The following is a 22,983-nucleotide window of genomic DNA, read 5'->3' as shown; positions in this document are numbered from 1 at the left end:
CTTGGGTGGGCTGTAAATCACAACGCTTCGCAGCAGACAGACACGGATGCAAAGCACCGGAGACGACATCTTTTCTTTCTTGCCATCCATGGCAAGATTGCTGGAAGTGTCAAAATGAGGATCCGAGCTCCTCCGGGGCCCGCGGTCATGTAGCCAGGGCTGCATGCGGAGGCTCCGGGCTGCTTGCGGCGGCGGCGGCGGCGGTGGCTCCTCCTCGCTTCCCCCGGCTTCCCCGGCGTCCCGGCGGCCGTCTCATGCGAAACCCATCGGCCCATTTGCGAAGCTCCATCCCCACACAGTCCAATGGTTATTGCTCTTGCACCGGACCCCAGCCACAGGGCATGGATATATGTAAGTCACCTGCTTTTTAAAAAAAATAAAAATAAAAAAAAATTAAAAATCCTCCTACATATTCTGCATGTTCAGGACTGGATTTAACGCATTTATGTCTATTTGAATGTAATAAACAGCCCACATGATGTGGTGAGGTATCTGCAGGTGCAATCCAGTTTCAACACAACTCCTGCAGCACTTTTCATCGCATGATTAGATCACATGCATTCATATTTATGACTTATTATCCGGAACCTGCAGTGTGGGGACGAGGCATGCATGGCACAGGGGTTGTTGTGCGTTTGCAGCAGGGACTGTATTTTGGTGCCGCTTGCCTGCGTGGTGCAGTAACCAGATAAGCGAAACTCAGCTTTTCTAAGAAGCTTTGGCTGCGACATTTGCGACTCCTCTAACAATATAACGACAAAAACACAAAGGTGATTATGGTTGTTGTTTTGGTTTGTTTTGTGTATTTTTTTTTTTTTTTTTTTTTAAGATTTCCTTGTGCATTTCAAGGGACACGTATCCCATATGGCTGTGTTTACATTCTCTGAACACACGAGACAACCCCCCCCCCCACCCCCCTCTCCCAACTTGTTTGTAAATAACTCCAAAAACACATAATTCAACAATAATACTGAAGATAAACAATACAGATCGTACATTTAGTTGGCCTGGGCTGACTCTTCCCCACCATTGAGCGAAACGAGGGTAACCGCAACATCACACCACCATCGGTAATTATCCGGCACGCCTCTAACGTAGCATATTTACGTCATTTTTAACGGTTTGAATCTTCGCTGTAGTTTGGATATCCAACAAAAAAGCCAAAATGAAGCACAATCTATCCCCATTTCATTGAAATCATCACTCTTTCTAAAAAAATAAATCCATGTTTTTACCTTGGTAGATAGATTCAGATGGGGTGAGTGGTCTTACTTTATTTTAGTTTTACTGTATTTAGTGTTGTAGGTTGGTAGGTAGGTTGATGGATACGCATACACACTGTATACTACATACAGACAGACAGGTACTGTAGCTAGCTAGCTCGCGAGACAGATCAAATCTTATAATTATAATATACATACATACATATATAATGACACTAATTAAATGCAAGACATTTGTTTTTATCATATGAAATATGATTTTAAGTTTCGCAAAGGTGCCCGATGATGATTTTTGTTGCGACGGGTGGTGGGAACAAGGCCGGACGGGGGTAAACCTAAACAACCCCCCCCAAAAAAAAAAAAAAACACACATCCAGATTGATTTGCGATGCAGCAGACTCCTCATTATAGCCGGCTGTCTGTCTGGGGGTCGCTCCCCCTCAGGGCTGGGGGGAGTAGGCAGGTGGGGGTCAAGGGTGAAAGGTGAAGGTCTGTCAGCCAGGATCTGCGTCTGGGTCTTTGTCGTCTCCCTCTCGCTCTTTGTTCGACATTTTGCATTTTCACTCCGGTTAGTCCCGAAGCCGAATTAATAGTCACACATTTGATTCTTGTTTCGGTGCGCACAATTTTTCCTAAGTTGTCGTTTTGAGGTCAATAATCAGTCAAGTGACTTTTGGATGCGTTTAATTGCACCGTATTGTCATCGATATGGCACTCAAAACACGTCGTCATCTCAAAACGCCAGCAAGTATCCCACTTCAATTCTTCCATGGGTGATTTGTATTGCATAAAGATAGAAAGATTGATTCCTACTTGTATTATGACTTCATTTGAGTTTTATTTATGCAAGTGTTATAGACAAAGAATGGTAGATAGAGTCGTTTTCCTTTCGTTTTATTTGGTGAGCGATAGATAGATTCATGGATAGATCTCCGAGAATCCCGAGAAATGAAGGGACTGCAACGAGTACTATACGAAAGGAAAATGTAACTCTGTAGTGAAATTACACAATATATGAAATATATATTTAAATTGTAATTCCATAGTAATGTTGATTCAAGCCAACACTTTTCTAAAATTCATGTACTTTTAGTTACAGCTTTACTGCACACAAATGAAATTATAATTCCCTTATTAGAAATGTAATTTAAAAAAAAAAATCACATTCCTAAGAAAAAAAATGCATGTAACTACACTTGATTTTATTTCCTTCTTTTCTTTCTATGTGTGGAAAAAAAGCTATTAAAAAATGTATTTAAAAAAAATAATGATTTACTTTTAAAGGCTCTGAAAAATGAGTGACAAAAAACAAGCAAACAAAAGCAGTATGAAAATTTAATTATAATTAACTTTTTAAAATATAATAATATAATCAAATGCATAAAACTACACATTTTTTTGTTTTATTTTGATTTATTTCTTCATGTTTGGGATAAAACTCTTTTTTAACTAAAAAAAAAAACCGAATTTAATGTTGACCTGCATGGGCAAATTATGTACAGGGAGTAATAACTATGAATGTAGTATGCTGCATTTCAAATATGTAAAATAATAAGACTCAGTCCCTAATTTGTAGAAAAACACGAGATCTGGATATTTCTATAGGTATGTGTCAGCGCTCCCATTTTGCGTTGGAAATATGTACAGTATGTCTTGTGAAAGCTCATCAGCACGCGGTATTTATATTTATTCAAATCAAGGTCAGGGAGGCAAGGTCAGGAAAGCAGCGTGACATTTGCATGCACCATTTTTGAATATTAGATTGGGATTAGAGACATAGCTAATGAGCCAGATGGCGTCTGATCTGCTCCGCCATGCCTTCTTTCACTTTGACTGGCCTTCCCGTGATTAAACACTGTGTGTGTGTGTGTGTGTGTGTGTGAGTGAGTGTATTATGTCTAGACACGTCTGGGTAATAAATGGTCCAATAAATGATCCCTGCAACCCAGACCACATGGCTCATCCAGCTCATATCATCCACCCCCACCCCCTACCGCCGCCCTTCTCCCCTTTTTAGTTTTGTTTTTTACAACGCAATCGCTCCCCTGTTTGAAATCAAGCGAAATGCATCAAAAGAGCCCGCTAGCACGCACGCTGTTATTATCACAGCAGATAAACCGATGAGCTGAGAGACTAGTGGGACTGCTTCGTCCCATGAGAGTTGTGTGTGTGCGTGTGTCAGTCAAAGAAATGCATTTGTCGAGACATAATTCTTGCTGGGAACGTCTGGCGGAATCCCCTGTCAGAAGGCGTTTCGACTCCCACCTCCGACAGAATCTTTGCTCACGTTCCGGGGGAGGCGGGGGACATCGAGTCCGAGTGGACCGTGTTCCGCGCCTCCATCGCTGAGGCGGCCCGACCGCAGCTGTTGGCCGTAAGGTGGTCGGTGCCTGTCGTGGCGGCAATCCCCCGAACCCGTTGGTGGACAAAATATGGTGACTTTTTAAGTCCACCCAACCATCCATCCATTTTCTGAGCCGCTTATCCTCACAAGGGTCGCGGGCGTGCTGGAGCCAATCCCAGCTAACTTCGGGCGAGAGGCGAGCTACACCCTGAACTGGTCGGCAGCCAATCGCAGGGTACATATAAACAAACAACCATTCGCACCTACGGGCAATTTAGAGTCCTCAATAAAACCTACCACGCATGTTTTTGGGACGTGGGAGGAAACCGGAGTGCCCGGAGAAAAGCCACGCAGGCACGGGGAGAACATGCAAACTCCACACAGGCGGGGCCGGGGATTGAACCCCGGTCCTCAGAACTGTGAGTCAGACGCTCTAACCGTGCCGCCTGACTTTTTTAAGTATGGTATAAAAATGGTCAACTTTACCTAATTTTATGGGCAGGAAATTTATTGTCATGAATATTTCTTATCGAGTCTGACATCCAATTTCCTTCTTTTGTGGCGTGATGTTGACACGATTGTCTCTTAACGAATAACGTTTGTGTATTATGAGCTCGGAAGCCCTGGCTTTTTCTTTCTTTCTTTCTCGATTGATCGATTTTCCGGAGAAAGCTGCGGCCCAGTTCCCATGACGACCAACGCATCACCGTAAACGCCGCCTTGTGTTTTCTAACGTCATCCGGTCTCCCTTTCCCATTGCCTCCCGTGTCCGCAGCTGATCTGGAGCTGGTTCAGATAATACTTCTCCTGCTGGCGATGAGCGTCACGGTGCTGGTGGTCGTGTGCCTTCTCCTCCACTACCGCCTCCTCGCCCTTTCCCTCCTCGGCAGGCTCGGCCACGCGCGGGAAGTCCCGGCGGCGCCACGGGTAAGCACCGTGGGACCGATTGTTACGCGTCCATTCGGTGGTTGAACTCGTTCTAACGAGCCTCTGCGCGTTCGTTTCAGAATGCGAGCGGGAGGCCGAACGGCGTGCTGACTCAACACGGACAAGGCCGGGTGAGTCACGCTTTCTCGATTCCACAAAGCCTCGCCGCGGTGAGCGTCTTTGACTTTCATTTTTTGTTCGTTCAGCCGATCCGTGGCCTCCAGAAACGCACACCGCCGGTCTTCGTGCAGTGTCCCCTGCAGCCCACCTACCCCTACATGCCGCAGGAGACCGTCAACCTGCCCCCGATGGTCTGCTTACCCAACGGGGAGGGAAAGGAGCACCGCGCGGCTGCCCGCCGCTACCGGCAACATCCCGAGCTGAAGCGCGCCTGCGTTCGCGCGCCACCCAACCGCACGGTCGTGGTGGACGATGTCACGCACAGCACCGGACCGCGGGCGGGCAAAGGGGAGTCCGGAAGCGGCGGCGAGAGGTCCGAGAGCCCCCCGCCCTCCTACAGCGTGACTATTGAGGACACCTGCTGTAAAAGTCCTAAAAGGTTGCAAACGTGCTGGAGTTCAGCTGAAAACACGACCTCCACCGAAGCCGTCCCTCATAACTCTTCCGTCACTTGAAAGGCTCAACCAAACTTTTTTCCACGTGATATTTAAGTGTTATCAAATATTTTCTATGCGGTGCTGAGAGAAAAAAAAAAAAAAAAAATCTCTTGTTGTGTTTTTGTCTATTTTTGTAAGATGTTTTTTGTCTTTCTGCTATACATTTTTGACTCAGTGCCCTGATAAACATTCGTCATTACTCACAGAATGTACCAGGCTTTGTGATGCAAAATCCAGCTGAAGTTGCACAGAGAATGCTTCTGCTCTTTAGAATTATAATTTTGTTTTTTCGAGCTGCTAAAGCGTTTTGCTTGAGTCCGAGGGGGGGATGTGCTTCTATCTGTTTGTGTTTACCACTAACGGCAGCGTTAATGTCACCATCTCGAGCACTTTTGCCTCTGAATGGACAAAACATGGGGAGGAGGAGGACGGTTCCTCCGATTAAGCCATGCACAGCCATGCACTCTCGTCGGTGCGTTGACTTCATCAGCGCTGACCTGAGTTTTAAGCTACAACTATTGAATTTTGAGAGGAAAAAAAAAAATATATATATATATATATCCTCGTTGTTTACATTTTCATGTTACTTAACAAAGATTTTGTATCTATACGGTGTAGCAGTTTACATTAAAAGGCTGAAATTGATGGAAAGTGTCATTTCTTATTTCTACAGCTGTCGTTCTGCAAGTGATAGATAGATAGATAGATAGATAGATAGATAGATAGATAGATAGATAGATAGATAATCCGCCGATAAAGTACAAACAAATACAAAGCAGCAGTGAAAAGAGATGATAAAGAAATTGAAATCTAATCTGTGCAATTCTGTGCATTTGAATTCCTCACTGATTTATTTTAACCCTCAAAACAATGCAATGTACACTGTTGGGCTTCAAAAATTCAACATTCAGCGGCTTGTTCAACATTCAGTGTCGAATATTCTGACATATTTCCATAAAAATCACAGAAGATTAAGGTACTGCACGTTGGTGTATGGTAAGTAATAAATGTAGTTTAATAATGGTACAGTAATATTTGTACAATTCGTGCAAAGTAAGAAGTATAATATTATTGACAATATTGACAGTGGTTTGACAAAAAAAATATCCTCGTCGTTTACTTTTTCATGTTTTTGAACAAAGAACAATTTTCCTTTGAATTTTCCTTGTGGATAAATAAATTATCTACCGATAAAATGACATATTGACTAATTATAATAAACGCCAATATTTACAGTGTATGAAACATCTTATTTTATGTTTTTATTGCTATATTTTTAAGTTTTTTTATGATTATCATTTATTATAAATGTGTTTTAATAATACTACAAATGAAAATATATACACAGAGGAAACCATATCGCCGCCAATGCGTTAGAGGGCGCTGTGGAATCGACGACCCACATGTCGTGCCTGCCGGTACACGTCATGGCAACGGGAATTTTCAATTTCCGCGCATGCGCGTCCGAAACTCCTTTGCTCCTCTGCCCCAAAGAAGAAGCTACACACGGTAACCATCTCCGCTTGTAATTTCCTCTTTCCTTCGTCAAATTGCGCGTTTTAATTCGACGTTAACACTTTTAGGAGCAGGCACTTGCACTTGCACGCGACACCGAGGGCAGTGTGACATTTCATAGCGCTGTTCGTGTAAACTTTTTTGTTTGAATGCAAATGCTCTCGTGTGGTCTGGTCCACGTAAGCGTCTTTGGCAATCTACTGGATGCTAGCGAGCTGAACTTTGAACGGACAGTGAATCAAATGCTTTTTCAAGCCAACAATTGTCGTAAAGCATAACGTTGGCCCGACCTTAAGTGTACACTATACGTTAATAATAATTATTATTTTTGTAGCCGCGTTGTTACAACAGTTGCGACTCTGTCCGTTGATAGCTAACTAGCATTTGCTTTTCCACGTAACATTGATCAAATCCATGTTGTTTTTATTCTACATAGGCCGCCTTTGAAATGTTAGTATTACTACATTTGCACTCGTGGTTAGACGCTAGCTGCACTAGATGGTAACTCGTCACAATTCAATGATGTATCGTGTTGTACTCTCGCCGTGTTAGTAGCCAGTGTGACGTGTGCCTTGCAGATGATGAAGCTGCTGCACGTCTTTTTGGTCCTGGCGCTGCTGGCCCTGGGCTCTGGAGAGGAGGGCGCCCGTCTGCTGGCCTCCAAGTCCCTGCTCAACCGCTACCACGTGGAAGGCCGAGACCTGACCCTGCAGTACAACCTCTACAACGTGGGCTCCAGGTGGGAATATGATCTTTGCGTGACGTACACGGAACTAGGACTGCAGCGACCCGATACTTTTACAATCTGTGATTCAACTGATTCAATCCTCAATTATTCTGATAGAAATGTATGACGTGTGAAATGAACCCTTGCAGCGCTGCTCTGGAGGTGGAGCTGTCTGACGATTCCTTCCCTCCCGAGGACTTTGGAATCGTTTCGGGCATGCTGAACGTGAAATGGGACCGGATTGCGCCGTATCCTTGAAAGCGAATGTCTAGTTTGGGGTTTGTTGTAAGCGCTCAAGTAGAAAAATCTAAGTTGACAGCTCACCACGCACACGCTCGTGTTCCTGGTTAACCTTGGATCCACACTGACACGCATTTATCCAACTGTCAGCTTTGTTTTGTGTGATCCACTGGATGCGTTTGTGCACAAGCACCACCGAGAGAATTGATATCGTAGGAAACTTGAGTCTCTTTTTTTTTTTTTTTTTTAATCGATTTTTCAACTTCAGAGAAGCAAACATCTATTATTTTAGTAACCGCCATCTATCCGTTTTGTATATTTAGCTTTAGTCTCCAAAAAAAGCTAGCTTCATTGGTCTCCAATGAAGCTAACATGCAGGAAAGCCGGAGTACGTGGAGAAAACTTAGTCAAGACATGCAAACTCGACACAGGAGCCGAGATTTGAACCCAGAACTTCGGAGCCGTGAGACAGATGTGCTAACCAACAAGTCGACGAGCTCCTGTTTGATGTCATTTTCGGATTTTATGTTTTTCCGCAATAAACGTTTGTTGTTGTAGTTCCTCTAAAAAAAAACAAAAAAAAACGGTCGTCCCACTAAGGCAGCCGAGCCCAACTCAAGTGGACATCGTGGGAAAAAAATTACATATGGAGACTTTTCGCTGGGCACTAAGCGATTTGCGCGCTGAACATTTACAGATGTGCTGCAATGGAAAAAAACCCGGATCAGGTTTTGCGGCTCCATGTACAATATACTGTACTGTACAGTGGACCCCCGCATACTTGTGCTTCATCTATTTGTGGATTTTTGGGGGTAACTGTTCTCAGTAATTGAAATTTTTGTAAAAAAAAATTTTTTGTTCTGTTTCTTTTTTTGGGGGGTGGGGGGGCACTATTTGCGGAATCGTTTTCCTATAAAAAAAAAAAGCCATGTCCACGCAATTTATGAGTGAAACTGATGTGTGGGTTATCTTCTTTTTTTCTTTTTTTTTTTTTTCTTTTTTTTTAAACTTTACAGGGGGCGCTGTAGAGTGAGTTTCTTTCTTCTTTTCATGTTGTCAACCATAACTTTTGGGGGGACGTTCAGAGCCAGCAACGTGTCCCACACCGTCGTGCTGCGCCCCTTGAAAGCCGGCTACTTCAACTTCACCTCAGCCTCCGTCAGCTACCTGGCTCAGGAAGGCGGACAAGTTGTGGTACGACTATTTTCGTTTTTTTTTTTTTTTTTTTTTTTTATACTTCTATCAATTGTGAAAGCTGGTTGACTGTGAAGTGACAGGCGCTTCTTACGCTTTATAGGTGGGCTACACCAGCGCCCCTGGGCAGGGCGGCATCCTTGCTCAGAGGGAGTTCGACCGCCGCTTTTCCCCGCATTATGTAAGAAACGCACACAAAGAAACCTGTTGTCTCCACACTCACCAGTTTTTTTCCCCCCTCCCCCTCTCCCTAGCTGGACTGGGCCGCCTTTGGTGTGATGACCCTCCCCTCCATCGGCATCCCGTTCATGCTCTGGTACTCCAGCAAGAGGAAGTACGACTCTCCCAAGGCTAAGAAGAACTGAGGGGGCGGGGGGGGGAAATTACTTTTTTTTTTTTTTTTTTTTTTTTTTTTTAATATAAAGGGTTTCAGACTGGAGGGTCTGTAAGGGGTTAAGTGGGCGCAGGAGGTCTGAGAAGCTTAATAACCCATATTGGGAGCGAGAAGGTGTGCCAGTGATTAAATGTCAACAAGGAGGTTCTTAATGGGAGAACAATTACAGTGACAGTTTCTATCGTTTGCAACTGTATATTGAACTCAGTTTTGAAGTTGTTAGACTTCACTATGAATAAAAATTGAATTATTTTTTTTTTTTTTTACTAAACCGGGTTGTGATTGTTTTGTTTACTCTCTTATGTTAACCTCTATTACTGAATACTACCCAGAAAGCACAATGTTGACACTCAACTAACAGCGTGTTAATTGTAAAATCCGCTGAAAGCAGTTATGCACAAATAGTTCCTTTCATTTCATTCTTTGTTACGCACCCTTATTGCTGAACGTTTCCCCTTTGTTGAGTGTTTTGGGCTCTTATTGAGTACATTTTAACACTAACAGCTTTATACGAGTTGTGTTATTAGTCAAAATATTCACTTAAATACCATCAGTTCCTACTTTATTAAGTATTGGGTGCCATAGACTTTTTTTTTTTTTTTAGCTTTATGAATATAGATGGACATGCTTTTAAACCATAAAATCAATTTTATGCTTTTTAGACTTTGTAAACTATACATAACAGCTTCTAAATGTTTTTTTTTTGTTTTTAAATGTTTTGCAGCCCATTTAGATTTACTTTCATTGGACGCTTCTACCAAATGCGATTTAGTAGCTTAAAATGTTAATTGGCTGTTTAACGTTGAAAAAAAGGCTATTTTGAAATACTTTCGATTTTATTGTGAAACCCGGATTGCACCCCGGAAGTGCGCGTCAATCGTCATTGACAACAATAATAATAAAGATTCGTTTCCTGTTCAACTCTTTCGAGCCAAATAAGACGAAAACGGCGGCGGGGTCTCCCTCCACGGCCGAATCGTCGCCGGGAACCGAAAACTGCCGTCTCCGGTGACGGTTCATTCGGACGTGACATCAGCGACGCTGCGAGACGTTTCCGCATTCCCAAGCTCACGTCGTCGGTGGCCGTCGTGAGCTTGACACTCAAGCGATCATTTCCACGGGAACCCCGCCGAGAGCAACGCACCTCCCGCCGGGTGAGTAAGCCCCCCTCAGACCCCCTCGCTGCTCTTTTTATCCACTTCTTTTCTATCCGTCGTGTTATTTACAAGTGATGTGATTTGTATAGCGCCCGTTTCGTCGAGGTGTCACAACAGGTTGACACAAGATGAACGTGCCCAGACACCGCACGCAAATATTCGAACTATCACACTTTTAATCCTGTGGTGGTGTTTTTTTTTTCCGTTTGAATGGCATAAAGAGTGCCAATGTTACATTTTGTCACAATGGCTGCTTGTTCACCAGCCATTAGACTCCCCAAAAATACACATTTTCATGACTTGTCTTATGTCAGTTGATGGCAAACAAAGTACATCTTGGGTTAACTGAAATAAAAAAAAAAAATAAATAAATCAAATAAAAGTGTTGAACGAACAAAATAATATTAAAACTGCAGGTGGTGATGAAGGGGCTCTCACGCCCCCTTTTTCGCAGCGTATCATAGAAAACGTCATCCAACATGTCTGCTTCGAAACAAAATGGACTTTCTGTTCAATTTCAAGGAATGGGTCCTTGAGACTTGTTTTTTTTTTTTTCCTCCCCATGTTCTGTCACGGTCGAGGAATTTCACGCCAATCGGTGAACCCCCGTCTTTTTCATTGAGAATTCCCCAAATCCACCAAACCAAAATGGACGACTTCCTGTTGTATTTCAAACATGGGTACTTGAGACTTTGTTTTTTTGCGCGTCCTGTTCTGATAGACACAGCCAGCCAATTTCGCGTTTTAAACCGAAACCATGCCTGTTGTCCCCCCCCCCCCCCCAACTTTCCAGGGGGCGCTACTGAGTGACTTTCGATAGGCCGACCCCTAAGATACAGTTCGTACATTTTCACCAGGATACACGCGATTGCATAAAATCGGTGCATGTTGAGGACCTTGGAAAGAGTTAAGATGATCATGTTTAGCAACGCAAAATTCCGTAAAAAGAAGATTCAACACTGCGCTAATGATGATTTGGAAGGACAGTGAAAATGACAGCCGGCTCAATATAATTTGACGGGTTCGCAGCTGGAGTGCCGAATGCCAATGCAGGAGGCCGCCCGCTGTGGTCAACTGGGTGGCATTATTCTGCTCAGTGCGACACTTAGCATAAGAAAAAAAAAAAAAAAAGCACTTAATCAACAACCGATTCCCTTACAATCGACAAAATACGAAATAATAATCATCCAAATGTTTGTAATCTGAGTTTTTCCAGGCAGAATGACACCTTTGTAGTGGGTCGCAGCACCTGGGTTGTAAATTTCCTGACTTTCCGGAACGTGTCGTCACGTACTTGTCAGAGAAAGAGTTGATGCAATAAAAGTGAAGTAATTACGTGACTAACACTTCAGAGGAAATGACATTGGCGCATGTGTGCGCCATTCTCTGGAGATTGGCGACTCCTTAATTGACTGGATTTCAAACAGGAGAACATGGCAGATTGGGGGGGGGGGGGGGGGGGCATGCTTATGCTCATGCTTAACACAATATTACAAAACTGAAGTGAAGGTAAAGGGACAGTCACGGTCATTGGAAAGCACACTAATATTGGTTCTGTGCTGTCATTCTGAGTTAAACAAACATCCTGTCTGTTTTTTTGTTTGTTTGTTTTGGTTCTGGTTCTTTTTCCCGTGCAAATGACATGCTGCCCAAATACAGGTCACCTCGGATGGTTTAACTGTAGACGCGTGCCGCAACCAGGGAAGTGTGACACGGAAAGTGGAAGTCGAACACAACCGATGTGCTCATACTTTTAAGGCGGGTTAAACTAAATGTTAGCTTACTTATCGTAGCCTGCCGTCCTTTTCATCAAAATTTTACTCATCAATTTGTTCAATTATATATATATATATATATATATATATATATATGTATTAACCAGGGATGGGTGTAAGCACTCTGAATGGAATGTTCGGAAATCCAAATTTATTGGAAACTTAAAGAGGGCATCCAGAATCACGAGGTACTTGATTGCAGATGCTTTTAATTCAAGTTTTACCATATTGAACAGGATTTCAAAAGTGAATTCCCTTTGGTAATATCCAAAATTAAGAAATGTTTCTGTTCAGGAATGCAAGTGAATACATTTGTAGTTTTAATCACGAAACAATAATAATTTTGCATTACTATTTTTTTGTTCGCTTTCTTTTATTTTTTAAACAATACATGTAAAAACACATGGATAACAATAATGATACTTTAGCTTTAAAAAGTATTTTGCCGTTTATTTAGGGTAGCTGTGTCTTCAACCTATTGGATGCTGGTCATTGATCAGGTGCAGACGTGGTGGATGATCATGCGGCCACTTGTGGTTAAATATAAATTAACCGGACAAGAAGAAGAACCTGTGTGAAGCGAGTCGGCATGGCCGTGTTCAAGCCAGAGAACGTGGATGACTTCTACGAGATCGGGGAAATATTGGGAAGGTAGGGACGAGGACACTGATTTAATTTAAAAATTATGTTTAAACTAAACACCTGGGGCTCTTGAATATAGCCTTGTGGGATTCCTGAAGCATGTGTCTCTACCTCAAGCTTGTTTTTTTTTTTCTCTGGAACGCCTCTCCTATTACGCAGCGGCCACTTTCGGTGAAGTCCGTCGGGTCCGCGAGTTGGCAACGGGTACGTACTGGGCGGGCAAGTTCATGAAGCTGCGCAAGAACTCGTGCAGCCGACTGGGCCTGGAGCGGAGCCGCGTAGAGGAGGAGGTGGAGGTGATCCAGGCCCTGCACCACCCCAACATCGTTGCCCTCAAAGATGTCTTCGAGAGCCGCTCGGAGGTGGTGCTTATCCTGGAAATGTGAGTCGACCAGATGTTTAGAACGGTACTTGTGAGCTGGGATAAAAGTAGTAGCTGCAGACTCATTTTTTTTTTTTTTTTTTTAAAGGGTTGATGAAACTGTCACTCACCAACTTCACATTTAAAATAAAAAAACTCGAAACTGCTGTGACCCATTTTGTCTGTTTGAAATGTCCTGCACTGTTGGTGGTCTTTGACCTCACCTTGCGCGCCGTCAAAAGTGGAACTGAAAGTATGTTTCTGCTTCTAGCCGGTGTAGTGCACTTTGCCTGTATTGTACGTGTATGTCATTCACCTTTCGTTGCCGAATTCCAGCGTGAGCGGCGGCGAGCTGTTCGACTTCATCGCCGAGAAGGAGATGCTGACGGAGGACGAGGCCATCCAGTTCATGGAGCAGATCTTGGACGGGCTGGGCTTCATGCACAGCAAGAACATCGGCCACTTCGACCTCAAGGTAGCGCGTTTGGACAACACGCAGCGTATATAACCGTACGTTGACCTCGTTTCTCTCCCCTTCAGCCAGAAAACATCATGCTGTCGGACAAAGAGTCGCCGCATCCCGACATCAAACTCATTGACTTTGGCCTCGCGCACCATTTTGTGCCCGGCGAGGAGTACAAGAGCACAAGTGGCACCCCTCAGTACATCGGTGAGCCCCGCTCTTTTTATTTACATATTTTGTGCACTTTTGAGTTGCCAAACTTAGATACACACCCTTTTTGACTATTTTGTAAGCCTTGTGCAAAATGGTCAGCCCATAGTTATTTGAATTTTTTTTTAAACGTTACTTTAATGTATGATCCTTATTATCATCATATTATTCATTATTATATTCAATTAAAGTTTTTAAATAATGATTCAATATAAAAGTATTGCACACAAGTTCTACATAAATTGTTCCTAAATAAATGTTTGACAACAAACAGTTGTAAGCGATTAAATGCTAATAATGTTTGTCTGAATGCTTTCCTTGTTATAGAAATGTAAAATATGATATCTTCTTCATATTTTCATTCATAATGATAGTTTTTTTACATCAGAATTGAAGTCGGTGGTAACATTTTCCGTCCCGTCTTCGTCCGTCCAGCCCCAGAAGTGGTCAACGGCGAACCCCTGGGCACGGCGTCAGATATGTGGTGATTATGCCGCGCGCTTCCCGTCCTTGCACTTTGCACGTCCTGCACGCTGCGATTCGTGAAGGGCTTTCCCTCACCTTGACGCTCGCATTCTCTCTGTTGCCTTCAGGAGCATCGGAGTCATCACGTACATACTGTAAGTTGGGAGACGTTTGGCGTGACGTGCGGCGTCAACGAACAGACCGGGTTGTGGTTTTACAGAAATGTCCCTACGCCGTTTTCCTCAGCTTGAGCGGCATGTCGCCGTTCCAGGGCAACACGGACGAAGACACGCTGAGGAACGTCCTGGCCGTGGACTACGAGTTTGACCCGCAGTGCTTCAGCACCACCAGCTGCACAGCCAAAGACTTCATCCAGAAACTCCTGCTCAAGAATCCCAGGTGTCTGTAGTCTGCTTTTACAGCAAACATTCATATTTCACGGCTATTTATATCTATTTTTTTTATACAATGTATTTTTCAAACGTGTGTGTTGCAGTGACAGATTGACGGCCGAGCAGTGTCTGCTTCACCCGTGGATCAAGGTTAGTAGCGTCTTCCACGTTGTATTTTTCTCTGTCAAAATGGTTTTTTGGGTGCCGACTCAACTGTTTGTGTTGCAGCCCCTGACGCGCAAACAGAAGGCCAAAAGGAATCGTTCCTCCATCAATATGAAGAACTTCAAGAAGTTCAACGCCAGAAGGAAGTGGAAGGTAATCTCCCCCCTCCTCCAATTATTTGTGTGGCTCTTAATATAGTAATTTTTTTTTTTTTTTTGTATCTCCAGATGTCCTACAACATGGTCTGGATCTGCAACCGTCTGGTCCGCGCAAAACTGTTGTGTAAAGGCAGCTCAGATACACCAGAGGTAAATCAAGACACTGAGCAGTCACACTTCATTAGGTACAACCACACGCACATCAGTACAAGAGCACTAGTAAAAATAATAATAATAATAAAATAAGCAAAAAAGGGCTAGGTTTTCATTTACACAGATTTTTAGCCAAAGATACTAGATACAACCATTATGTGATAATTCATATAAAATGCTCCTCCACTGTATTGCGTTTAATTTTTCACCCCCTGACCCATATTGCAGATTTTTAATACGCATTCCGAACATTTTCCATACAAATATTACGGAAATATGAACACCTCCGGGTTCTTTTTGGGAAGTCTAAATTCAGAGTTGCGCGCCTACGGTGTAGTACCCCGTTGTGCCACAACAGGCGGGGCAGCACTGAGGTCTACGGGAAGACTACGCAGCGTCATTAACAGCAAGAAAACGAGGTAGGGAAGGTCCCCTGCTAAGCTGTGGTAATAGTTGCTGCTCCTTCTATTGCAGAGACAATGTGAAAGCGACACGGAGGACATGGGTAGCAAACCCGCATCGTTGCTACGGAGACGACTCAGTAGCAGTTCATAGAGTCGGCCGCAGGTGGGCAGCGGCGAGCGGTGAAACAAAGGATGGACTGGTTTGACTTGGAAATGAAATTGGAAAGTGGAATGTTGTTGCTAAAGAAAGTTTTAAGCGCTTCGTCCAACTCCTTGATATCCATCTTATTGTCCATGTACACACTTAATCCTTACTTGTAAGACAATTGAGTGCACTAGCAAAACGACTAGGGCACCCTTTTTTCCACTACTAGTGCCACTTTTGGGTTTTCATGATATGGAATAAACCCTCGGATGAATTCCTGCTTTAAATTCTGTCCTGTGATGAGAAATACGAGTGGAAAAAAAAAAAAACGCAGAAGGAAAACCTTCCCTTTATTTTTCCATGCATTATATGACCCCTGCCCCCCCCCCCCCCGCGCCCCCAAAAAAGCGCAATGTTGTTGAAATTCCACTTCAACAACATTCCTACCTCAACTCACCTGTCATTGCAGTAGCATGGCCACCACCACGCAGCCATTTTGTGCAGCACTTCTGAAGAATATTCTGTCATGTAAACATGATAATTCATTTGATCTCATGTATATTATTGTACTGTCTGTTTTTAGAATTTTGTGGTTATGTCAATTTTTTTTCCCCAAGTAATGCAACCCACTTAAAAAGCATGTTGCAATCTAAAATAAATGTAATTATGTAATTTATTATTATTTTGTAATAATAATAAATAATAATTATTTATGATTATTTATTTATTATAATAATTATGTAATAATTTTTTTTTAAATCACTACAGACTATCGCTTCTTTTTTAAGACATATTTTGTGTTGTGTGTTTCCATATTAGCATTGTTATACCCCTAAGAAATAATAAGGGACCGAATCTTTGCTTTATTAACTGTCCAAGCTATGCTTTCCATCACTTTTTCCCTTTTAGCTACATGCTAATTTTGTGTTAGCATTTTAATCTTAATGAAATGGTGAGCTAAAACAACTCCAACCTTGGTGTAGCAACAATGTTAGCATGCAGGCACTGGCATAATGGATACAAGGAAATTTTGTAGTCTGATTTAATTTAACTGTATGTAAAATAAAGTCAAGCTCCTTATGCTATGCTGTCAGCTACATGCTACATTTACTTCTAAGTTCAATAGAGTTGAATTTACTTGTTTGTTTTTCAGCATTTCTATGGGTACAGTTTTATTTGAGGTTTATGTGCTATACATTGGAACTTAACCATTTTGAAGGTTTCTTTTAATTATTATTTCCCTATATTTTAGCACCGTGTTAATGTTCTAACAGTGCATAATGGCTTACAAGAATATTAAATATACTTCCAGGACTACAATCCTCTTGTCTTTTGTTTTTGATGAATACTTAGCAAATGATTTTTTTTACGTGGTACTTGGTGTAAAAAGTTTGAGAACTACTGGTCTAGATCATTGAAGGACCGCTGGGAACACATTTATTCCCGTTGTTTTTCCATGTTTTAAAATATTAGCACAAGCATGAAAAGCAAGACCTTCCTCATGTTTTTAATATCGTTACAAAGAATTACAAAGAAAAGGTTTGACCGGCACCGAAACTGTTGGGTGGGATTTTGCAAAAAAGTGTAAAAGTGCTAGAAACGACGTGTGGTGGAGGAAGAGGAGGAGGGGAGTGGGGCTTCCTGGGTGTTTAGCTAGAAAACACACACACACACACACACACAAAAAGATTTGTCCGTAAATGTGTAACCCTAAAAATGTCAATGTAATGTTTGTCTTACATGGAGGTCATGTCATTGAGCGCGTGGTCTAGTTCCTCGCTGATGGCTTTGTACTTGAGCTTCTGCGCGTACAGCTCGTCTGGAACGCAACGTGAGCAACATGAGCAATTCGGGCTGCTTTTGGTCGTCAAGGCTTTCGTTTGTCTAAGCATTATTTATGGGCAGGCGATGTTTTAAGGAACGTTTTAAAATGTCATACAAGTGTTTTTTTTTGTTTTTTTTTTTAAATAAAACGTATTTAAAATACATTGTAGATTTTTTTTTACAAAAACTAAATAATTTTATCATTACATTAAATATATTTTTTTATTATATAATTTAATATTAAATTATAAAAATAAAATAATCAGCTAATAATCACTTTGTAAAATACATGATGTATAACATAACTGAACGTGAATACGTTTTCATATAAATTAAAAAAAAAAAAAAAAAACTTTTTTTTTTTTTTTTACCTTCCAGATCATCAATCGTCTTTTCCAACTTGGCCACAGACCTTTCAGCAAACTCAGCTCTGGTCTCAGCCTAAACAACACAAAACATTACATATTAATATTTCAATCTATCGAAGGCATTTATAGTATGTAGAAAAATAAATTAAAAAAAAAAAGATCCTCTCTCGCCTCTTTCAGCTTGTCTGTCAGGATCTTGATCTCCTCCTCGTATTTGTCCTCCTTCTGGGAGTACTGTGTGGACAAAATTCACTCAAATGAGCGTGTGAAATTCGGGAATTGTTGAAATGACGCATAAACTGTTTTCAGGTTTACCTTCTCCGCCTGAGCCTCTAGGGACTTCAGGTTGTTGGTGACGTTCTTCAGTTCCTCTTCCAGCTCGGCGCATTTACTGGAGTGCAGTAGAAAAAAAAACAACTACTGTTTTCTTTTCTATTACTAAGAAGATATGCAAGTAGCGAGGCAGTTAGCAAACTGATTACCTACCATGCTAGCTAGCTAACCAAATACAAGCTAACTAAGTAGGTAGGTTGTAGTAAAATGAACTAAGTGGGTAGGTAGGGATGTAGGTAGCAGGCTAAGTAAGTAGCTTGGTCACTCACTTGCTACGTAGGAAGCTAAGTAGATAGGTAGGTAGCAACCTTTGTAGCTAGGTGGCTACGTGACGAGATAGCTGGCTCAATAAGAAAAGACAAAATGATGAGAATGTAAAGTCCAATTGGACGAGGAGGTGAGTATGAATGAAAAGCAGATGCGCGATGAGACACTCACGCCTCGGCCAGCTCTGCTCGCTCCTCCGTGCGCTCCAGCTCGCCTTCCACGATCACCAGCTTACGAGCCACCTGCACCATCGCGACATCCGCGCCGTTACCGACCCGCCTCCTCACGGGAAGGAAGTCCACAACACGACGACCGACTCACCTCCTCGTACTTGCGGTCCGAGTCCTCCGCGATGTGCTTGGCCTCCTTCAGCTGGATCTCCTGGAGCTCCATCTTCTCCTCGTCCTTCAGGGCCCTGTTCTCGATCACCTTCATGCCTCTGCGCGCACGCAAGCGTGTATAGCGAGCGAACCCCACTCAAGTTGACTTCATGCCGTTGGTGCAAGTTCTACTGCTAATATTTGTTTGCATATACAGTACGCGATGTCACTTCAGGTTTGCGCTAGTGTGTTATTTAGGCTAGTACGCCAGCTAATGCAATTGCTGGTTTGTTCGTGTCGAGTAATTTAACCAGCGACTACTGTCCTTTATGTAACATGCGTTCGGGATTGCGTACACGCTAGCTGCACGGTGCCGGCCGGACCGTTACCTCTCGCTCTCGTCGGCCGCCTTCTCGGCCTCCTCCAGCTTCTGCAGAGCGGTGGCCAGCCTCTCCTGAGCTCGGTCCAACTCTTCCTCCACCAGCTGGATGCGCCTGTTCAGGGACGCCACCTCCGCCTCAGCCTGCGCGCGCGCGCACGCACAAATTGTACAGGCTGAGTCACACAAAATGGCGCAGCGAAGCTTGGAAATGGGACAATTTCACAGTTTTCATGGAAAATAGCTGCAATTTATCGCTTATATATTGAAATGAATAGTAACAATATAAACAATCCACTTTATTTTCGAGAAATAAAATGCATAAAATACATATTACATTATTTTATATATTATACATAACTTTATACTTTATCGTATATATAAGAATGACCAAATAAAATCGATATTTCGATAAATACATAAACATACCTTTATGTATGGATATATATATATATATATATATATATATATACACACACACAAACACACACACACACGCACATATCTCGCATTTTTTTAAAATTGCTGCATATATATTTTTGGGAAATATACACAATTTGAATATTTTTACAATACATTAAATTGAATACATTACACCTTTATTACCTTAATACTCATTAAAAAGCTAAAATATAAAATTGTATCCCAAAAACACTGACAATATCATTCTTTTAACATGCCAACAAATTTGCTAGATAGAATGTTTTACAAAATAAATATTGTTGACATGCTCTTATACATTATATTTTTTCAAAACAATAATATATTTGATATAAAATATAAACCTAATAATTTATTTTACAAAAATAATCACAAAATGATATGAGAAGTGATCTTTTGATTCCGATACAGTATAAAACGATAGTACAGAAGTCTACACACCCTTGCTGAAATGCCAGGTTTTTGTCATATAAATGCCATCTAAAAGGCCTCTGATCATCCTCAAACTTCAGATGTTCTAGTAGGCTGTTCATGGCCTCGACTTTGCTTTAGTTACTAATGCATAGTTACAATTACAGTTACCTAGTTACCATTAGCCCGAGGTACTGAGTTATAGTTACGGTTTCTTGGTTACAAACTGAGACTGTGTTCGGAATTCACCAATCAGATTCAAACACACGTTAAATGGGAGTCAGCAGAAACACCTGCAACCACTCAAAGTGCCTCTGATGAATCAAATCAAGTTCCGATGTTCTAGTATGCTTTTAAATGATTTAGCTTGCTCTCATTTTTTTTCTGACATCTGGACAGGGGTGTGTAGACTTTTGATCTCCACTGTATCCGAACGTGGATGGAGGCGCACTGTCGGCTCATTTAGCATTCGACGCTATCAGGTAGCGCTGGCACGGGCTCGCGTGGGATGCGCCTAAAAAGGAGCGGGGGCATTGTTAAGCTACGAGTCGAGGTTTAGCGGCTGACATCATGGCCCAGGCAGGGGCTCTGAATCCCCTCGACAGCTGTGTGTGTGTGCGCGTGTGTGTGTGTGTGTGTGGGTGGGTGTGTTGGGGGCAGGGGGTGGGGTGGGGTCTCCATCCAGAGCATGAGGAGAATGGAATGCACAGTGTGGCTTGATGAGGCTTGATTTACACTGGCAGCTTTTATCAGGCGATATGACCATATTCAAAAAGCTTTGCTTAGCTTTCATTGGGTGAAAAACAAAAGCGTTTTTGTGCGCGTGCATGCGTCACTCACGTCAGCGGCCTTCTTGTCAGCCACCTCCAGCTTCTCTTGAGCATCCTTCAGCGCCTCCGAGTATTTGTCCAGCTCGTCCTCCGTCCCCTTCAGCTTCTTCTGCATCTGCAGGAGCTCGTCCTCGTGCTGCGGGGAGAAAACATCACGCGGCCATATTTGTAGCTTTCAGCGCATTCGCGGCAGCCAAACATTTCAGCGCATTCGCGGCGCACCTGTTTGCTTCTGTCCTCGGCCGCTTTCTTGTCGGCTTCCGCCTGCTCGGCCTGGTCCAGAGCGTTCTCCTTGTCCAGCTTGAGCATGAGCATCTTCTTCTTGATGGCCTCCATTTTGGATTACTCGGTTTACTTTTTAGGGACGACGACGAGATGACAGGGACGGACGGACGGGACGACGGATGCCAAAGCTTGGCGACGGGGCTGAGACACCAAACTCTGACCAAGATGGAGGGCGGACCTTTATACGGGGGGAAGACGAGGAGGGGACGTTCCCACTCCGGGATCATCCCAATGGCCGCACCCACCGTTTGGACACACCCTGATTTACAGCATCCTGGTCTTCTCATTTAATTTTTCGTTTTCTTTATTTCACTATGTCCTCACACTTCCAGCAATTTGTCCCTCCAATTTAATTGAATGAAACATTTATATTGAATTTAAAATGTGATTTAATTCAATGTATTTAATTTGAGTTTTAACTATTTTTTTATTTAGATAATTGTTTTTTGAAATTGATCTAATTTTCTCTTTGATTCTAAACTTTCCGCACCCTTTTATTAAAATGTTTAGTTACTTTTCAGTTAAATTTGTCCTTGCCCTCGAAGCATCCTGCTCTAATTTAATTTTAATTTGTGTTAAATATTTTTACACTTTTGTAGGACATTCAGCTCTTCAAGTAATTTTTTAAAATGCATTTATACATTTTTATATATGTCATAAATAACATTACGTTAGAAGATTGTTCCACACTGTGTTCTTTTAATTTTAATTGTTTATTAATTTATTTTGTGTATATATTTTTTATTTAATTCAAATACAATTTAAGAATATTAAATAATTTAGAACAACATCTTGATTTAATTCCCCATTAAATATTTTCTCAATTTTGTCCACACTTTTTTTAAAATGGTTTTATTTATTTTACGTACATATACACACGCACCCATATATATATATATATATATATATATATATATATATATATATATACTTTGTCTTATTTAAATACAGTATTTTAACTTAAAAAAAAAAATCTTTATTTAAAAATCAAATTTCATTTAAAAAAGTTCAATTTTCCATTTCATCCATTCCGACCATTATCTGTACCGCTTATCCTCACACGGGCGTGTGTTCAATTCAATGAATTGAATCTAAATTTTATTTAAAATGTTTTCATTTAAATCCATTTTTTTTCCCCCCAAATTTGTCATTTGTCCTTTTCATTTCATTTGAATTTAAATTTGCCCATGCACGAATTATGCATTTTTCATCCTGAAGTCTTCAACCCACCATCCGAGTTTTCACCTTGTTCTTATAGGAATAAGAAAAGGTTAGTGTGTGCGTACTTAATCCTGAGTAATGCTACTAGTTTAGCGTGTTGACTCACAGCTGTTGGCGCCGTCAAGTGCGCACAAGTCTGCTCTAATCTCGTGTGACACTCGGTGAGTTTTTCACCGAGTGCCACGCAAACTGCAATGCTGCAGCCGCGCCGCGGCAACAACATGTCCGACACCAGTCGACAAACAGCGTGTGCGCGCGTCCGTGTGCGTGCCCAGAAGTGACTTCACTTCCTGCTCGTCTTTAATAACGAACATTTAATCCTCATTCTTAGTAAAGAGTCAAATACATATATATTTTTACATATTAACCTTGTACAACACTGTGTGATGCCATTATTTAAATGTAGCTTTTTAATATAATGAAATAATGTTTTCGTTTAATTGAACTCTTTTCATGGAATGTACACGGTGGCTATCAAAAGACTACACACCCCTGTTCAAATGCCAGGTTTTTGTGACATACAGTAAAAAAAATTAAAATAAAAAAAAATAAAGACAAAGATACAGTAAATAATTTCAAAACCTTTTCCACCATTAATGTGTCCTATAACATGAACAAAACTTTGTAATTAAA

The 22,983-nt window shown here is 41.9% G+C and overlaps 4 protein-coding genes across 4 annotated transcripts; 3 read left to right on the top strand and 1 right to left on the bottom strand.

The window, feature by feature from the left end:
• The first annotated feature begins 15 nt into the window (after nt 1-15).
• LOC133395875 (protein TMEPAI-like) lies at nt 16-5,738 on the top strand. Its single transcript, XM_061665143.1, is given in 5 exon segments — nt 16-223; nt 225-351; nt 4,343-4,494; nt 4,575-4,625; nt 4,701-5,738. Coding segments are annotated over 5 exon segments (819 nt in total). The 5' UTR covers nt 16-163; the 3' UTR covers nt 5,130-5,738.
• Nucleotides 5,739-6,585: 847 nt separating this feature from the next.
• Nucleotides 6,586-9,452, top strand: ssr2 (signal sequence receptor, beta). Its single transcript, XM_061664243.1, has 6 exons — nt 6,586-6,620; nt 7,205-7,365; nt 7,503-7,601; nt 8,679-8,787; nt 8,891-8,968; nt 9,042-9,452. The coding sequence occupies exons 2-6, from the start codon at nt 7,205-7,207 to the stop codon at nt 9,150-9,152; spliced, it is 558 nt and encodes a 185-aa protein (XP_061520227.1). The 5' UTR covers nt 6,586-6,620; the 3' UTR covers nt 9,153-9,452.
• A 374-nt stretch (nt 9,453-9,826) lies between these two features.
• On the top strand, nt 9,827-16,991 carry LOC133395398 (death-associated protein kinase 2-like). Its single transcript, XM_061664241.1, is given in 13 exon segments — nt 9,827-10,335; nt 12,571-12,764; nt 12,915-12,921; nt 12,923-13,137; nt 13,453-13,591; nt 13,657-13,786; nt 14,225-14,273; nt 14,383-14,409; nt 14,501-14,653; nt 14,751-14,796; nt 14,875-14,964; nt 15,039-15,119; nt 15,597-16,991. Coding segments are annotated over 12 exon segments (1,080 nt in total). The 5' UTR covers nt 9,827-10,335; nt 12,571-12,702; the 3' UTR covers nt 15,678-16,991.
• A 171-nt stretch (nt 16,992-17,162) lies between these two features.
• LOC133395399 (tropomyosin alpha-3 chain) lies at nt 17,163-21,301 on the bottom strand. The gene is made up of 10 exons (XM_061664242.1): nt 21,067-21,301; nt 20,855-20,980; nt 19,173-19,306; nt 18,785-18,902; nt 18,635-18,705; nt 18,179-18,254; nt 18,035-18,097; nt 17,867-17,936; nt 17,412-17,490; nt 17,163-17,324 (listed from the first exon to the last, which is right to left on the bottom strand). The coding sequence occupies exons 1-10, from the start codon at nt 21,178-21,180 to the stop codon at nt 17,321-17,323; spliced, it is 855 nt and encodes a 284-aa protein (XP_061520226.1). The 5' UTR covers nt 21,181-21,301; the 3' UTR covers nt 17,163-17,320.
• Between the last annotated feature and the right edge of the window lie 1,682 nt (nt 21,302-22,983).

This window comes from Phycodurus eques, chromosome 20 (genome assembly GCF_024500275.1).
Source record: "Phycodurus eques isolate BA_2022a chromosome 20, UOR_Pequ_1.1, whole genome shotgun sequence".
In the NCBI taxonomy this organism is placed as follows: domain Eukaryota; kingdom Metazoa; phylum Chordata; class Actinopteri; order Syngnathiformes; family Syngnathidae; genus Phycodurus; species Phycodurus eques.
This window is presented reverse-complemented; position numbering and strand designations above follow the sequence as displayed.

Coding starts and splice junctions, on each gene's coding strand:
- ssr2 (XM_061664243.1), top strand. CDS start 7,205: ATGATGAAGCTGCTGCACGTCTTTTTGGTCCTGGCGCTGCTGGCCCTG. Junction 7,366..7,502: donor CTCTACAACGTGGGCTCCAG/GTGGGAATATGA, acceptor GAACCCTTGCAG/CGCTGCTCTGGAGGTGGAGC. Junction 8,969..9,041: donor GCCGCTTTTCCCCGCATTAT/GTAAGAAACGCA, acceptor CCCTCTCCCTAG/CTGGACTGGGCCGCCTTTGG.
- LOC133395399 (XM_061664242.1), bottom strand. CDS start 21,180: ATGGAGGCCATCAAGAAGAAGATGCTCATGCTCAAGCTGGACAAGGAG. Junction 20,981..21,066: donor CCGAGGACAGAAGCAAACAG/GTGCGCCGCGAA, acceptor TTCTCCCCGCAG/CACGAGGACGAGCTCCTGCA. Junction 18,706..18,784: donor CGGACCGCAAGTACGAGGAG/GTGAGTCGGTCG, acceptor GCGATGGTGCAG/GTGGCTCGTAAGCTGGTGAT.